General features: G+C 39.6%; 1 protein-coding gene across 2 annotated transcripts in view; it reads left to right on the forward strand.

Annotated features, from left to right (window-relative positions):
• nmo (serine/threonine-protein kinase nemo) overlaps window positions 1–11,179 on the forward strand; it is a 188,074-nt gene extending 176,895 nt beyond the window's left edge. Inside the window, exons 6-10 of one of the 2 annotated variants that reach the window (XR_010861167.2) lie at window positions 1,856–2,065; window positions 2,344–2,532; window positions 3,032–3,233; window positions 6,869–7,030; window positions 7,124–11,179. Coding sequence is in view for 1 of the 2 variants with exons in the window: in XM_067155026.2 (XP_067011127.1) it covers window positions 1,856–2,065; window positions 2,344–2,532; window positions 3,032–3,233; window positions 6,869–6,962; window positions 7,124–7,178 (750 nt within the window). In the remaining variant the exon portion in view is untranslated. The remainder of the gene's footprint in view (window positions 1–1,855; window positions 2,066–2,343; window positions 2,533–3,031; window positions 3,234–6,868; window positions 7,031–7,123) is intronic. The other variant, XM_067155026.2, reaches the window with a different exon arrangement.
• Window positions 11,180–19,266: the final 8,087 nt, after the last annotated feature.

Consider the following 19,266-nt stretch of genomic DNA (forward strand, 5'->3'; position numbering starts at 1 on the left):
TTTTTAAGATCGACTACAAAGCCAGTTCTGAGGTGGGAATGAAGTCTCTTTATAAGCCATGCACATTGCTAGCATCATAATATTCTCTTCTGAAGAGAGCATTTTGTAATATTTACTGTAGTTACGAATGAATCTTTTTAAACATGCACATGTATTTTATCGGCTGGCAACATACAGGTACGTGTGTGGCAGCGGGCGCTATTGCGCAGATGGCATCCCTCCTGAGCTACAGAACATTATGCATGCAACCACGTAATATATAAGTGTGTGGCCTGCCTAATACGACTGTTTATTAAGCAATAATAATTACATCTCTTGTATATTTTGTAAGCTCTTTTTTTATAAAGTAAATCTCTGTCCTGTCTGTCACAACCTTGTTGTTTGAAAAGGGCATCTGAAAAAATGACATCTTGTTACACAATGTATCTGAAGTTTTCTGCTTTATTCCTGAAAGAGAGTTGTCTATCTTTTAAAGATTATCAATCAGAACAATTTAAAAAAAATTAGGTTTATAAGTTTGATTTTTATATATAAACTATCTTCACACTGGAGTAAATTAGAATGTATGGTGATTAACCTTGTAAGATTTCCCAATATATTATGTTAGTCATTTTCCTCCCGGCATATGTTTGTAGCTCACTGCAGCGTTTTAAGTCCCTTGAGGCCTTGCCACGTGCGACGTTAAAGCCATTCCGACACTTTCACTGAAATGACTGTCTGGCTCCATGGCTAAATGGTTAGCGTGCTGGCCTTTGGTCACAGGGGTCCCGGGTTCGATTCCCGGCAGGGTCGGAAATCTTAACCATCAGTGGTTAATTTTGCTGGCACAGGTGCTGAGTATGTGTCGTCTTCATCATCATTTCATCCCCTTCATGACGCCTACAGGCGTTAAATCAAAAGACTTGCACCTGGCGAGCTGAACATGTCCTCGGACACTCCCGGCGCTAAAAACCATATGCTATTTCATTACTGAAATGACTGTAACTCCAAAATCATATATGCAAATATTTCACTGTCAAGAGTAATTTTATCGTAATATGATTATTGAGGTGAATAAACAATGTATTTGATGAGCATTACGTGATTAATATTGAAATATGGTTGCTAATTTTAAAGTTGATTTTTTTTAACTGCAAACTATAACATGAAAACACTAATTGAGGCTACCTTTTAGCGATAAGTGTATACTGTCTTTCATACTTCCTTGAGGGTCTGTTGTTGACAATTTTCACAGCATTGGCGAAGAATGAGCTTGGATGGCTTTTTTTAAATGCCTTACATATGGGTAAAAACCATATCATCATCAGTTGGGCGATTCATGTGGTTAGCCTGAACAAATTTAGATGGACACTTCCTGGTGACTTCAGTTTATATGTGTAGATGTACAAATGTCATATACTGTACAGTTATGCTAGAAACAGATTTCTGCACATAGTTTTAGGATACTTACAGTATTTGTGCCCTAAGTGCCCCAGTTATATTTGGGAGATGATGGGTTCAGATCCCACTGCCATTAGGTCAGGGGCACGCGGCTGTGAGCTTGCAACCGGGAGATAGTGGGTTCGAATCCCACTGCCGGCAGCCCTGAATATGGTTTCCCGTCGTTTCCCATTTTTACACCAAGCCCTGGCCGCTTCCTTCCCAATCCTCACCTTTTCTCATCCTTGCATCACCGAAAACCTTCAGTTTGTTCATACATTAAACCACTAGGGAAAAAAAGGAACTACTTGTGCCAAAATAATCTCTCTACACTCTGTTAGATAAATTACTATTGTATCTCATAATTCTCTGGTGTTTAAACTCTTGATTTAAGGATACAAGAGATAATGTTTTGTTAAAATGTTTCTGTCCACAGATCTGCGACTTCGGACTAGCCCGCGTAGAGGAACCAGATCAGTCAAAACACATGACTCAGGAGGTGGTAACTCAGTACTACCGTGCTCCAGAAATCCTGATGGGAGCTCGCCACTATTCGGCTGCTGTTGATGTATGGAGTGTAGGCTGTATCTTTGGGGAGCTGTTAGGCCGCCGCATTCTCTTTCAGGCTCAGAGCCCTGTTCAGCAGGTGAGTGTAACAGTCATCCTGTACAGTTTTGTGCAGTCTCACTATACCACTTGTAAACTCTCAGTACTCTTCTATATTTTGTTCTGTATTAAAAGTTGACTCATTGTTAATCTTCCATTTCTGAAAGAAACCAAAAGCTGTTACATTTTTCTGTCTCTTTTCTATAATTACTGATCATTGCACATTTTATTGGTCTTGTGTGTTCATAGTTATGCAATTGTACTGTATGTGCATCTTTTGTAAATATGTATACTTGTAAATGCAAATTGTCGTTGCAGTTGGAGCTGATTACGGAACTACTGGGAACGCCTTCGCTAGAAGACATGCGGTATGCGTGCGAAGGGGCAAGAACCCACATGCTGCGCCGGGCACCAAAGCCACCATCACTCACAGCCCTGTACACTCTCTCATCACAGGCCACACACGAAGCAGTGCATCTTCTCTGCCAGATGCTTGTCTTTGATCCTGTAAGATTTTTAACACTGTATTCCATTTTTGTTGTAGTGATCATTCCTTCATTTTGTAGTGGAAGGAACTTATTGATGCTGAATTAAAAGTCTGAGTTCTACCAAAACTTTTGATGGGATCCTTGTATTAATGAACCGCAAGAACTACTTGTACACTTACTCTAACCTAAATAAACAGATGATAGAGAGAAAGAGCGACGTGCCTAAATGGGGACATGAGATAACTAAGAAATTATTACATAAAGTATAAGGGAGAAATTGGTATTGTAGTAACAATTTAAGTTATTAATACATATGTCAGTTACACCAAGTTTCCTAAAAGTTATACATTTGGCACATTGTATTTTCTGGAATTTTTCATAAACAGATAATGTGATCTGAGTTATTCATACTTCTCATTATTCTCAGTATTGAACTGTGGAAGGCATAACTGGTTCTGTGCCATTTAGTTTCACAAGGCTGATAGAATCTCATGCATTGGTGATATGCCTTGTTACAGGACAAAAGGATCACGGTTGTAGATGCCCTGGCACATCCTTACCTGGACGAAGGACGGCTACGATATCACTCCTGTATGTGCAAGTGTTGCTACACGACTTCAGGTGGGTTGCGGCAGTATACATCTGACTTTGAACCTGTCGCACCCCATGGCTTTGATGACCTTTGGGAGAAGAAATTGACATCGGTGCAGCAAGTTAAAGGTAATGATGTAGAAATTGTAGGGTGAATGATTTGCCTATTCTCACGTGAGTCCCTACAGCCCAGATACGCTCAAAGAAATTGAAAATAGCTTGTATAATGAGCCTTCTTCTTCTACTTCTTCTTTAGATTAAGCCCCTTCTGGCCTTTGATTTGTACCCAGTATTCCTTCATTCTTTTACTATGTGTTGTTCTCCTTTACCGGGCGAGTTGGCTTTGTGGTCAGGGGCGCACAGCTGTGAGCTTGCATCTGGGAGATAGTGGGTTGAACCCCACTGTCGGCAGCCCTGAAAATGGTTTTCCGTGGTTTCCCATTTTTCACAACAGGCAAATGCCGGGGCTGTACTTAAATTAAGGCCATGTCCGCTTCCTTCCCACTCCCAGCCTTTTCCTATCGCATCGTCGCCGTAAGACCTATCTGTGTCGGTGCGACGTAAAACAAATTGTAATTTCTTCCTTCCATGGTGGATGAGTCTGGCATCTATCTTTTGATGGAAACTCTTGATGTTTATGATCGTAGACATGTAGACTTCCCTATATTCGATTTCCATTCATTGTATTCTTATTTCTTGTAAGTCCTTTTTCACCTGTCATTGCCAATGTACCGTAGTTCTCCTGGTCTCAAAGAACCTGACTCTTTGATTGGTCAATCTTCCTGCGTCTATTCTGTAGATATGTCCAAAGAACATGACTCTTAGTTGATGTCCAAGATCTTTTCCATCTTTAGATACAGTTCTTGGTTTCTTTTTTCTCTGTACGAGCCATTTTCTCTTCCTTGAGATACCACTATCTTCCTCAGAACCTCTCCCTCCCCTCCAGTTCCAACTTCTTGATTAATCCTGTTTTTGTCAGGTTCAGGCATTCAGCTGCATATATGACCTCTGGATGGACTACTGTCTGGTATGTCTCAGTTTTGCATTGATTGAGATCATCTTATTAACGTGTTCATGGTTAGTCTGTACACCATGTTCATCTTGTTGCCCCTCGATACCAATGCTGCTTTATATGTCAGGTTATTTTTTTCCTCAGGGGTTTCCAATTTGTAAGAGCTCGAGGGCCACATTAGAAACCTTGGCATGTTCGCGGGCCGCACTTTAATAATAATTTTAGTAAAATTCTGCAAATAGAACAGAGGTACCAGTATGAAATAATATGCATAGTTCAATTGAAATGAAGGTTTAATCATTTAACTGCTTAAAACGCTATTTTATTATTTTATAAAATGAAATAAAAAATAAACAATATTATACCCAGGACAATTGAATTTGGAAGAACAACACCTAATCCATTTAAATTATTTGACAAATGACAAAAAAACAACAACCTAAAGACAAAATGAAATTAATAATGTAGTTAAAACAAAACTTGGAGGACAATTTAGTGGGAGTAATGTGAAGGGAACAATGATATACAGTTGTAAGAGCCTAGAATCCCAGTAATATACTTCTCTGGCATTTGTGAGGGCTCATTTTCCACTGAGTTTATTTTTTATTTTAAGAAGATTAAAACCCAATCTATTCAGACCAAGTGAATACTTAAAAACAGGAAATAATATTAAAGAATGAATTAGTTCTGACTTGGATCTATAAAGAATATAACAATACATTTTTGAATGAGCTATGAAATATTGTTTTGCAAATTTTCTTCACATTTCTAGAATTTTTTTTTTTTTAAAGACCTCGCAGGCTGCCATTTGGAAACCCCTGTTTTACCTATTCTCCCATGTATTTAAATCTCCCCTTTCAGTATTTTCCCTCTTTATGGTCATCCATTTGGGTGCTCTTTCAATGTTGGTCATGGACTGTTTCTTCCCAAAGTAAATGTTGACTGTTGCTGATGGGAATAATGTATTCATTCCTTGTGGGAAGAGGGAGGAATAAAAAAAGGGGATACAAAGCCAAACCTGAAAACACAAGGGGGCAAGGACAATCTTCTCATCTTCTTATACTTCCTCCCTGAAATAAATGGGCGCTCTCCTCATCAGTCACAGAGTGAGTTGGCTGTGCAGTTAGGGTCGCTTAGCTTTGAGCTTGCATTCGGGAGCCCCACTGTCAGCAGCAGTGAAAATGATTTTTTTTTTTTTTTCCTCATCCTCTCACCAGGCAAATGCTAGAGCTGTACCTTAATTAAGGCCATGGCCACTTGCTTCCCATTCCTAGCCCTTACCCATTCCATCGTCGCCATCAGACCTAACTGTGTTGATGCTGCGGGGGAAAAAAAAACAAAAAAAACAACACCCAACTTTTTTACAAGTTTGCTGAACGTCACACCGACACAGATAGGTCTTTTGGCGACGATGGGATAGGAAAGGGCTAGGAATGGAAAGCATGCGGCCATGGCCTTAGGTAAGGTACAGCCCCAGCATTTGCCTGGTGTGAAAATGGGAAAACAAGGAAAACCATCTTCTGGACTGCCAACAGTGAATCCCACTTTGTCTTCATCCATCTCTTCTCAACACCCTGACAAGCTCCTTTTTGCTTCCCAGCTTCATCAGAAGATGGACATCAACACTCATTGAGGGACCATCTTGAGAGGTCTTCATTGTTGATTCAGGAAGAGTGGGATAAAGACAAAGCCAGATAAATACAAGGAAAGGGAAGAGACCGGTTACGATGTTTTCCTCCATCTGTATTGTCTTGTGTTCGTAGTCGTTTACTATGTGTTTTCATCTTTGTTATATCTCTTCCGCTAGAGGTCTAGTCACCATAGAAATATTCTTCCCTGAGATTTTCAACCGCCTGCAAAGTAATGTTTTGGTGCCAAGCTTTGAAATTATTCAATTTTTGACTGGTCATGGCAAATTTTGTTATTATTTTCATCGATTCAGAATCAATCGTCCTGATGGCTATGTGTGTGTTTGCGGATCCTCACAAACAGTGGACCACCTACTGTTTGAATGTGCTGCATTTGAAAGAAGAAGGCATGACTTGAACTCTCATTTGAATTATTGCAACATTGCATTATCAAAACCCCTATATCATTTGTTTAAGAAGCCATGCTGTTACAAATATTTTATTAACTTCATCCACTTCATTTTCCGTCGATTAGATACGTGAATTCATTTTCATTGTAAAAGTGAATATGTATTTTAACTACAACCCTTGTATACTATGTAAAATAGGGTTCCAAACTGCTTTGGATATTCAATAATAATAATATCTCTTCCCTTTTTGTGTGCTTATCTGGCTTTCATGTTATTGTACACTACCTCCACCAAGATTAACGATCTGTCAGCGTGGCCCTTTTAATGAGTGTGTAAGTCACCCTTTTGATCAGCTGGGAAAACAGAAAAGTTGGAGGCTAAAAAGAGATTGATATAGAAAAACTAGGACTCGTGAAGACAGCAGTGTATGAAGGTGTGGCAATTGTCCTGGTCCGTTTGTGTTTTTCATGTTTGTACTTGTCTCCTTGTCTCCTCTTCCCATACTGACCTTATTGTTGTGTTTCTTTTCAGTTCATATTTCTCTATATATGACATTATTTGACACCTGTTCATCACTTTTCCTTACTTAAATTATATAGATAGTTTAAATCACTCAAGAGTTATTTGAATTAACAAACTGTTAACTAAGTTATAGGGAAGAGTGTACTGTTTTGCTGTGTTACTAACACTTGCTATCATTCTCTGTGTTTGCAGAGGAAATGCACAAGTTTATTGCGGAGCAACTGAATACCAGTAGAGTGCCGTTGTGCATTAACCCTCAATCGGCAGCTTTCAAGAGCTTTGCCAGGTAAGGCTGCAGCGCGCTCGAGCCTTTCAAGCCAGCCTCTCTACAAGACCTTCTCTCTCATGACGAGGGTACAGTCCTCTACTTTAGTCTGTAGTAGTTTACAGCGACGGCCGTGCATGACTTTGGTGGTAACATTGTGCTTTTCTCTTTCTCTGTTTTAGCTCGACAGTTGCACACCCGTCAGAACTCCCCCCATCGCCCCACCAGTGGGAGTGACGCTACCCCCCACTCTAGCGTTCAATTGTGACTGTTTGGGTTGGTTTGCGGTCTCTCTCTAAACTAATAAGACTAACTGCTGCAGCGTCAGGTTACCATCAGTACTAACATTCTCATTGTACATAGCATTGTGGTGTGTTTCTCACAACGAAGACAAGACGTGCAAGAGAATCAGGGAAAGAAAGAAAGAAAAAGAAATTCCAAACTGTGATCCACGGCGCAGAGGCCCTCTCAGCACCCCTTTCTTACGTTGCTTTTCTGGATTGACGTGCATGGCAAGGCTCCTTCATACCAACCACAGAGCCATCTAGAGGTGGATGTCTTGTATTTTATTGATTTTATTCCGTTGAGTTTTTAGTGATGACCCCGATGGCCCTGTGGATGGCAGTTGTGAAGTGTTGGATCCAGGTGTATTGATTGATGTGTAACCGTCTTTCCTCTCATAGACACTTTAATACGAGGAAAGATGTGCGACACTTTTCTTAGGGACCAATAAGATGCGTGGTTTTTTTTAGCCTTGCTGTGCAGCGCTGGACTTCCACCGATCTCATCTTAGTCAGAAGTGTGTGTTATTGTGTATGTTTCCTATAATTAGAACTAGTTGTGTCTGTACATAGTATTACTACATGTGATTGATTATTCTATGCAAAACTTTCCGACCAGCGACTGGTTGAAAGGAAATTCAATGTTTTTCAAACATATTTGTAGGGTTTTAGAGAGTTGCATAATAATTATTTCTGTCATGTAACGGACTAACTTCTTTGAAAAGAAAAAGAAAAAAGGAGAGAGAGAGAAAAAAAAGAGTACCACAGACACCAAAGGTTGTTAGTCTTCACTTCTGAGGCCTTAACAAGACACCCTACCCCTTGAGTAGTGTTTTGTGTTCTGGAGGGTGATATTCACCAATTCACTGCCATTAGGATCCTGTCTCTGGGTCACGCGAACTGAAACTGCATTCCTGGACTACTTTATTGTGTTGTAATGCATGACCATATTGTGATTTTGTGTAGTTGTAGTGTGTACTGTCGTCTTAACCCCCACCTCACCCCCCACCCACTCCCTAATTATTTTATGTACTATTTATGAACTTTAAAGAAAGAAAAGACCTTGTTGTAAATAGTCCTTAGAGAAGAGAGAATTTTAAAACAATTGGGTACATAATAATAATAAAAATCATTCCCCCCTACTTACCTTTTATAAAAATGTGCAAGATGGTAGGAAGATATGAATAAACTGTAAATGGCAAGAGTGTTGGCTGATCCAGTGGTTTAGCAGACATTTCTGTTCTAATAATATTTAACTGTAAGATACAAGCATGTTTGAGTATGGTTAGTTCCAGCCAAAACGATCACAAACTTAGTATAATGTGATGATGGAAATTATTTTTAACACTTGGACTGTCTCTAGGATTGCCATTAATCCGTAGAGAAATTACATGTTGGATGCCGCAAAGACTTTTGAGGATCCTTATGAGAAAATAATTCCAATGGAATACTGTGTATTGTTTCTGGCTTCTTGGTTGAATGGTCATGATAGTTGTCTTCAGTTCAGGGGGCTTCAGGTTCTATTCTGGGCAGGTATGAGGATTTTAACTGCATATGGTTAATTTCTTTAGCTTATGGAATAGGTATTTGGGTTCATCTTAATACACATTCATTCTTCCACAAACAATACACTAAAAAGAAATAGAAACACAATATACTGAATAAATACCTCCATGTGGCGTTGATGTTGGGAAGGGCATCCAGTCGTAAAACCGGGTCAAATGCCCACAGTGTGCCAGCCCCAAGAAAATGGGAAAAAGGCCAGTAAGAAGGAGGCGTAGTTTTGGGTATTGTGGCATCTTGCTGTAGTATGGAGCTTAGTACAGTGCTGAATTGTGGAGATTCTGAATGTCTGTCAATAACACCTTTTTTCTCCATGGACAAAGAAAATAGACTGCATTGGAAGGAAGTCACGTGAAGCAGGGAAATACAAGATTAGGAAATTGTATCTTAAAGGGAGTAGATGAATTTGTAATATACTGTATATCTATACATATTATAAAGTAACCCCCAGTAGACCTCTTGTCTTGTTTATTGTGGGCTAATCTTAAGAACCACCCAACAGATTTTAATGCAATTTTCACCGTTGTGTAGAGCATTTATCAAGGAAGGTTTAGGTGTATAAAATATTAATCTTTGACTAAAGGGAGCCCAGCAGTACCAATTTCAGCAAAGGACGTCAAAGAAGGAAAAAAAAAAAAAAAAAAACCTGAGCAATTTCTTGGCATTGTGTTGCCTAAACAGGCAACATCAAGGGGTACTAAGATTGGTGGGAGGAAAGGAGGTTTGTAGTGAGCTCTGGTAAAGTAAGGATTTGCATGGAAGTTGTGACTTTCATGGAATACCAAGATTATGACAAACGAGGATTCAGGCAAACCACGATCATTATGTAGTCCTGAAGGCAAGATTTGCTGCCCTGGCCTCGAAATCATCATTCCCCACCCTGAATGTATTACAAAGTTTGTTACTGATACCAAATTAATTTCACCCAGCAGTGAATGTCTTTATCGGTCTAAGGTTAAGAATAACAACATCACCTGATCTCAGAAAGCAAACTTCTCATAAAAACATATTCTGTAACTTTCTAGTCCTGATTAAGAAGCATGCCATGAAGGTGTGTGGAGGCAAGGAAGATACACACTTCCAATATCCGAGACCTCAGCACTAGTGGGGTAGAGTGGTTAGTTGTCCTTTGGAATTAATCTGGTACTCATTTTGCACCTCTGCAAGAATAGTGGCACAACTCAAAAATCAGCTTTTTCGAGAAAATAAACTTAAAAGTTTAAAATGCCATATCAAATTAAGGATAATTTTATCAGAACTAAGAAGTTCAGTGGTATAACGGCATTTGTGATTTTTCACTAGAAAGAAAGGATTTAAACTTACGACAGTTTTCTAGATTGAAAGAATGATTCATTTTGCATATGTTGCGTTTCATTACAAAAAAATGTCATTTTTTTGAGTTGTGCTACTATTCTTGAGGGGGTGCGATTTTTTTTGTGTAAGCTAAGCGAACGTTAGGACCTTGTTCTCCAGAATTGCATATCTCATTTCTAATTTGTCTACTGCCTGATGAACAATCAAAGCCTTCCTTGCTAGGCAGCCTCTTTCTTGTCCTCGTGCCATTCATAACATTTATTTTATTTTATCATCTTTTTTTCATCAAAAGTTTTCATAATTTATTAATTGTCTGGCTCCATGGCTGAATGGTTAGTGTGCTGGCCTTTATTCACAGGGTTTGATTCCTGGCAGGGGCGAGAATTTTAACCATCATTGGTTAATTTCCCTGGCACGGGGGCTTGGTGTATGTGTTGTCTTCATCATAATTTCGTCCTCATCATGACGCGCAGTTTGCCTACGGGTATCAAATCAAAAGACCTGCACCTGGCGAGCCAAACCCGTCCTGGGATCTCCCGGCACTAAAAGCCATACGCCATTTCATTTCATTTATTCATTAGGTTTCAAGTTTAGTAAGAGAAACAAAATCCTACACCGTCATCCACTTTATTGCTGCGCAACTAACCATGAACAATTCAGACAGTTAATGCATCAAACATTAATCCTCTCAAGCAACAGCCCCATTAAAGTTGACAGGGAGACCTTAATGAGGACCATAAATTTCGGGTATCTAGGAACTCTCCTACAGACTGATGATGCAATTGGTGATGAAATACGAAGTAGGATAAAGGCAGCATGGATGAGATGGGAGGGAAGTCATAGGCGTACTCTGTGACAGAATGATGCCACTCATATCTGAAGTCTAAAACATACCGCATTGTTGTACATTATGCTGCTTTGTACGGTATTGAATGTGACCAGCTGACAAGGCTACAAAGCTCCAATTACACAGCATGAAAATGCATATGCTCTGTTGGTCGATGGGCATCACACTCCTACTTCATGTCAAAAACGACACCATTTGCTAGCAAATGGGTATCGCACCCATTGCGGAGAAGGCACCAGCTTCTCCAATTGTATGGTCATGTCCTGCGTGCTACAACTGGAACATTTGCCAATTTCACGCACACCTTTGAAATTAATGGGTAATGTCCACACGAATGTCCAAACCAGCCCTGGCATGACACAGTAAATGCTGATATGAAGACTCCCAACTTAAGACCACACGATGCCCAAGGTCGTGCAAAACCGACTAACCAAGATTAAAACAGTGGACCCTGCACCAGCAAGAAAACTTCATGAGGAGGAGGAGGAATAATAATAATAATAATAATACATGAAGATATTCTGGCATTAATAAATACAGGTTTTTAAAAAAAATGCTATTTGTTTGGGGCGTCGACCCATGTGGATATTTTGCCCCTAATAAATACAGTTAATGTTAATAATAAACACATTGATAGAAGGTGGTTTTGGGTACTCTCTTATTGGCGAGGTAATGTAGGCGAACGTCGTAAATTCATTGTTTTTAAAAAGTTCATAATCATGCTTCCTGACAGTTTTCAGTTGTTTTACAAAGTGAGCAAGAAGATGGTAACTACACATATATTTCTGCATAAGACTGACCTTTTTTATGGCTAGTGGTTTAACGTTGCACTTACAAATCAAAAATTTTTCTGTGATGGAAGGATGGGAAAGGACTACGATGAAGAAGGAGGAAGGTGTGGCCTTAATTAATTTTCTGATGTGAAAATAAGAAGCAAATTAATCTTCAGGACTGCTGATGGTGGGACCAAATCCACCATCTCCTGAATGCAGGATACGACACTTGAACTGTGCAGCCAGCTCGCTCAATCTAGACAAAATTGATATTGAGGTCCAGATTGTGATCCATGTTTAAGTATACGGTGATTTACAGAAACAAGTGAGGAATCCTTATGGCTAGCAACTAACGTAGATGTGATGGCATAAAAATTGGAGCCAGCGGCATTTTTCTCACAGTGACTGGACTTTTCACCCCTTAGCAATCCAATGGGCAATGGCGCACTTATTTATGTTTGTTTATATTATTATATTTCACCTTAGTCAATACAATGTGGGCCTTAAACTAATACAATAAAAAGATTTTGACATTATATGGGCTTCTTCACCTCTGTGACTCAGGCGGGAGCGCGCCAGCCTCTCACCGCTGGGTTACATGGTTCAAATCCATGTCAATCCATGTGAGATTTGTGCTGGACAAGCGGAGGCAGGGCAGGTTTTTCTCCGGGTACTTCGGCTTTTCCTGTCATAATTAATTCCAGCAACACTCTCCAATATCATTTCATTTCATGTGTCATTCATTAATCATTGCCCCAGAGGAGTGCGACAGGCTTCGGCAGCTGGCACAATTCCTACCCTCGCTGCTAGATGGGGGCTTCATTCATTCCATTCTTGACCCGGTCGAATGACTGGAAACAGGCTGTGGATTTTCATTTTCATGGCCTCCTTCAGTCTTGGAAACAAATTACAATGACAAAAACCAATTCAGATGACATCAGTATTATAACGTAAAATTGAAAAGTGCTTTTATAATGAGTTACTGAAATTCCTGTCGTCCTGATTTCATATAGTTTCATTAAAACATTAACAAAATGCCACATAGAAGAAAAACATGAAAAGTGTTCATTCCTAAACTATTTCACTTACATGTTGTCTTGACGAGTATAAGTATTAAGTCTGTTAAATCAGAGAGTTGCTCATAGTATAGAAGTGCTGAAGAAACCATTTGATGGACAAATAACAGAAATGATGATTACGTAGCTCTCAGCTTGTATTCCGGAGATAGTGGGTTCGAACCCCACTGTTGGCAGCCCTGCAGATTTCCGTGGCTTCCTATTTTCACACCACATATGCTAGGGCTATACCTTAATTAAGGCGACGGTCACCTCTTTCCTACTCCTAGCCCTTCCCTGTCCCATTGCCGCCTTAAGTCCTACTGGTGTCGGTGCGACATAAAGCAGTTTTAAGGAATGATGGTTAAAATACAAAGTCAATACGGAACAAAAGATTGAATTGTAAAATAGTGAGTGGCTCAGATGGTTGCAAGTAATATAACTCAAAAGGCGGACAGAGCAAGAGCCTTTTGAGTTATGTTAATGATCATAGTCAGTACGAACCACATTGGACCGAGTGGAAGGCTAGCGCACAGTGAGCCATCTGGTGATGAGTGAGAGTACCAACAGTAAAACATTCTTAAATTCAAACCTTCATTATTGCTCGTGCACAGATGAGATTTTTCTTGTGAAGATGCAAAGCAAAATTCTCTCTGAAACATAAAGAATTTAACCTTGTTTCCTGACATGGCAAAAGCCCCAAAAGTTTGTCTACAATCATGGGCCGTGAAAGCATCAATCTAAATATGCTACCTGTCTTTGGCTCTGACTATGGCAGTAAATAGATTACACATAATGGCTGGTCGTGCTATAATAGTGGCACACTGAGGAAATCGGGGAAAAACTACCACACTCCTTTATATGTTCTTTAACCCCTTCCCAGCGTCAACCGCTTGTAAGTAATAAGGAAATTGTTCGCAAGTTATGTCAACTGCTTATAAGCGGCAGATGTTTTAAGATTTTTCTGACAACTATTGACCTTATTTTGCAACAAAGTACTTAATTTTATTTCTACGAAATATCGTATTCCATGTAGAATTCATGTCTCCGTGCACACATTTCCCGTGTGGTCAGCAGTCGATGCAATATGGCTCCTGTGTGCTAAACTCCTGAGTGTAAACAAACAAAGTAATTTAGCAGTGATATTGGTCAGCTGCTCTTACTTTGGGATGAAAGTGAAGGCGAAAGTGACAGTTATGCTTCCAAAGAGAGTGATCAATTCCACGATGACATACATGAATGTGAAGAAATTGAAGACATTCAGACTGACTGAGTTACATTTGGAGGGCCACGCAACAGATTTTATTTTACTGGCAGTAGTTGGATTCATGCTAACTTTGTGGATAATCCTGAACCATTGACAATATTTGAACATTTTCTTAGTGATGAAGAATTATCTGAAGTAAAAAGGAATATACGCAACACGTGGGAATATATGCTCAGTCAAGGGGTTAATAACGTCAGCATAGGATTTTTGCAGTTTCCTTGAAACCGTACTTTCTCTTAAAACAGTAGTCACCACCACCAGCTGAAACTATATAATCTTTGGTGATGCTGTTTGAGGAACCACTCAGCCAGCCTCCAGGTTGAAGACTTAACAATAATCTCAAGTTGTATACCAAATACTCGTCACACAAACTGCACAGAAGGGTGACACACTTGTTAAATATTTTGACATTGCATCATTATTGTGAGAATTTGAGAATTGATAATGGGATGGCAGAAGGGATTCAGTGACTGCAGATAAGAAGAAGAAAAATTGGTAGTCAAAAGAGGAGCTATTTTATGTTGAGCGCTGAGCCTACACTGAACTTCAGAATGGACTGTTATGCAATCTTGGGATCTTGGATGCAGAAATAGAAGCTGTGAGCAGTTAGTCTTTTGGTGGTTTTTATCATGAGACTATGGTCAAGGGAGACTTGTGTGTCTGTGAAAGTAGGAGGCAGTTATTTTGTTTGGATGTGTTTATGGAGGTTTTTTATTTCTGAGGACTCAAGACCATTATAAAAGGCAGTGCAGTTCTTAACGCTGGAGTTAGTAGATGACATTTTTCAATAGAACAATCCCTGCAGCCTTTTATGGGTTAATGTTTGTAATTTGTGGTGTGAGGTGGGGTGAAAATGATGTTACCTTGACTCTGCTACCTGCATTTTGCTCTGACTGCAGGAAAAGATTGCATAATTTTTCATTGGGAATAAAAACTAGTTTCAGACCCTCGAATCAAACTCTGTGTTGCTTCAGCCCTAATGGGCCTTGGTCTGCCGAGCAAGTGCTGGTCTTCTCGAAGGGTTGCAGATTACGAGGTGACGTGTGGGCGGCACGACAAATCCTCTGTGCCATTATTCCTGGCTTTCCAGACCGGGCCCACCATCTCACCATTGGATACTTCCTCAGTTGTTCTTGTGCACGCTGAGTAGATCTTGAACCAATCCTCAGATTCGGGTAAAAATCCCTGACGAATTCAGGACCTCCTTGTACGGGGCTCTAGACCTCTGGGCCGGCTTTCCATGTCCCTTGTCCCTTGAATTCCCCTTTGCTGCACCAATGTTTTTAATGATCAGCTGTTGATGAATACCTTTTATGAATTGGCTGTATGTCCAAAAACTGCAATAAACTTGCTTGTGTCTTCAGGCTGAGAAAACGGAATGTAGACATGCAGAGCAACCCACCGAGACAAGTACTTGAAAGATGTATTTCAGCATCAGGTCGCTCTCGGCATATGTGCGACTCTGCTATAGGTACTGAACTATCCAACACTCTTGCCATATCTCAATGTGTATTGTAGATCTCTTCCCATGAAGGAAGATTTGCTCACATCCTTCTTAAGTACACTCCATTTATTGCTCATCATGTGTGTTAGAGATTTGTAAATAATGTAATATACTTGGTGTGTTAGGTGAGGGTTTTTGTATTTCTCGTCAGCAGATAATATTTATTGTGTGGATGGTTCTTTTAGATGACACTTTTTTAATAATAATCATCTGCTCTGTTGTGAGGCCAGTCATAGTCCCAGTTTATAGTGAGAGGATGTGTGAATGCAGATGTTGCAGTGAACATAGCCTAAAACACTTGCTCTGACAGTGGAATCCACAGGTGATCAGGTGCACCCAGTAGGAATGTTTTATAAACATTTGTTGTACTCTGCTGCTTTATATTGTCAGCTGGCTGCTGTTATATTAAATATGATCTGTATGTACGCCATTGGACAGGTTGCACTGAACATGTAATAGCTTATTTAAATGCATCCTATCAGCTATTCTGTTCTCAAATGCATTCTTACAGTAACAGAAGAAAGATAAATATTATTAAGAATATAATCATATCCTGTTTCCTCCAATTGGTATTGACAAATTGTATAAAATAATTAACTGATATGGTGAAATGTTATTATTGAAGAGAAACAAAGTGAAACTATCAGTTATACATATGATTTTAAAGAAAGTTTAAAGAGCCTTTCAAAGAGAATATGTTCACATCTTAGTCCACATCGTTCTTATTGTTTCCTTGACCTCAACCAGCTGTATAACTTGAATGGATGTTAGATTGTATTTTTCTTGATAGGGTGTGGTGAGGTTTTATATCTCGCATTTCTCTATATGAACCTTTGTTCTTTTGTACTTGTTTGTTTCCATCCTGATAGTTGGTTCAATGATGAAGCCATTTGTTGAGCTTTCTGGGATAGCAGTGGTGTCTACTCTCCTCGTGGTTATATTAAAGGCCAATCTGTGCATCTCTACTTCCAGATGATGATATTTTTCTCGCAGGTCAGTTGCAATTAAACCACTTATCTTGGGATGTCAGGTGTTCCGAGCTCCCTGTAGTAAACAACACAAGCCGAGACAGTAGTGTTTCTGTTTGTAGGATTGCTTGGAAATGAGGTACAGCTGTCCTACTGGCACAGAAAGGAGCCACATTTCAGTTCAATCAATCACTGCTGATGAGCATTTAGAGCACTCGCCCAGGTGGCAGATTTGCTATCTGTTGTTTTCCTAGCCTTTTCTTAAATGACTGCAAAGAAATTGGAAATTTATAGAACATCTCCCTTGGTAAGTTATTCCAATCCCTAACTCCCCTTCCTGTAAACGAATATATGCCCCCATTTGTCCTCTTGAATTCCAACTTTATCTTCATATTGTGATCTTTCCTACTTTTAAAGACACCACTCAAACTTACTCGTCTACTAATGTCATTCCACGCCATCTATCCACTGACAACTCAGAACATACCACTTAGTCAAGCAGCTAATCTCCTTTCTTCCCAGCCCAAACTTTGCAACAATTTTATAACGCTACTCTTTTGTCGGAAATCACCCAGGACAAATCGAGCTGCTTTTCTTTGGATTTTTCCCAGTTCTTGAATCAAGTAATCCTGGTGAGGGTCCCATACACTGGAACCATACTCCAGATGGGCTCTTACCGGAGACTTATATGACCTTTCCTTTACATCCTTACAACGAGATCTGTACCCTTTATTTACAATCCCATTTATGTGATTACCCCAATGAAGATCTTTCCTTATATTAACTTACAGTGATTCCCATAAGAAACTTTCACCCCATCAATGCAGTAATTAAAATTGAAAGGCTACCGAGCTCGATAGCTGCAGTCGCTTAAGTGCGGCCAGTATCCAGTAATCGGGAGATAGTGGGTTCGAGCCCCACTGTCGGCAGTCCTGAAGATGGTTTTCCGTGGTTTCCCATTTTCACACCAGGCAAATGCCGGGGCTGTACCTTAATTAAGGCCATGGCCGCTTCCTTCCACTTCCTAGGCCTTTCCTATCCCATCGTCGCCAAAAGACCTATCTGTGTCGGTGCGATGTAAAACAAATAGCAAAAAAATAAAAATAAAAATTGAAAGGACTTTTCCTATTCCTATTTTCTCTCTAACATGGTGTTGGATAAGAAACATAGAAATGAACCGTGGACAAATTATATTCAACAGAACAGGGGAATATCTGGTTTATGTGGATGATGATGATGTAATACTTAGACAGTCAGTGAGTGTGTTTGAAGAAGTGGTACAGGCATCGGATCTAGTAATACATTGGGAGAAAACAGCATTTTTGAAAGTTAATAGATACATAGCTATAGGTAGAGAGATGCGGAAATCTGCGAAGTTAGTGTCTTGGCAGACACAGACTCTATGCCAGTGCAGATAATTTCTAAATAATGATGTTATTGATTTTCACTCAGGTATACTCTTAATTTTGCTTGTAGTTAGGCTACCCTTGACATTGATATGGGAGATTGGTGATATAGAGAGACTTGAGATCATAAAGCCGTAAATCTGACCTAAGCCTAATTGGCTTCTGCACGCAATTAGTGGAATAAAGGAACAAAGTTCCATGCATCGGTAGTTGTCGCAAGAGAAAATTCCTCATTAACCTGTGACTGTGGGGGTTGTGGTCCCAGGTGTATTATGTTAACAGATCTATCCGTTTCAATATCTTGAGTGTAATATACTGTTGGTAAATATTTATAATATCCATGGATAACCATTTGCGGATGTGGAGCGGATGTGGATGTAATTTTGTATATCTGGGCAGGGCTCTAGCAATAGGCCAGATTGGTTGGAATTAATTTTGAAGAAGTTAAAATTTTAAATATCTACAATCCTTTATAACTTCGAAGGATGAATAAAAGCAAGAACTGCAGAATGGAGCAAGACCTTAGAGAGTTGAGATTGTGGGTTTGGAGAAGGAGAGCGGCACAGAGAGAAGAATGGGAGATTATCTAAAAGAAGATCAAGGCTTTCAGAGGGCCATAGAACTAATGAGTTAGTAAGCAAGGGAAGGCAGAGTCATCTCTGTACAGGCCTTGTCAAGACCCTTGGTGGATCCGCGAGTGTAATCTCAAGCAACAGCATAGTTATAACATCTCTTACTATAAAGTCAAGAACCTACTTTGGGACTGCAAAATAGTCCAAACAGCCAAAATATCTATTTATCAAATTTTTTTGGTACCAGTTCTCATCTATAGTTCAAGGCGTGTACTCTACTAAGCAAAGACCTCAGCAGAATTCAAGCAATAGAAATGAGACTCATAAAATCTATGAAACAAAAGACCAGAATGGTCAAGATTTAAAATGAAATGAATAATAAGGAAGTCGGCATCAAAGATTGCGTTGACTTCATTGGTATGGACATGTAATGAGTAATATTTCAAACCCAGACTGGAAGAAAAAAGACTAAGGAAGCTTTAAGGACATTGAAATGGGAAGTGGAGGAAAAGGAATTCATGAGGGAAGATTTCCAAGAACAAAAAATGTTTGAAGATTAGAAGAAATGGTAGGTACTTGTATACTACATCTGGGAAGCTGGGATTGGAGAATGATTATGATGTTAATAGCATTCAGGTTGTTTAGAATAAATCTGTATAGTTTGAGGAGAGTGTATCAAGTGGGAAAGGTTCTGTTTGGTATCTAGAGATGAAACAAAAAACCTCAGCTCCAGCTGGCGAGCACAGCGAGTTTGTACCACCAGTCTCGACGCACA

The sequence above is a fragment of the Anabrus simplex genome, chromosome 10, assembly GCF_040414725.1.
Source record: "Anabrus simplex isolate iqAnaSimp1 chromosome 10, ASM4041472v1, whole genome shotgun sequence".
Taxonomy (NCBI): Eukaryota; Metazoa; Arthropoda; class Insecta; order Orthoptera; family Tettigoniidae; genus Anabrus; species Anabrus simplex.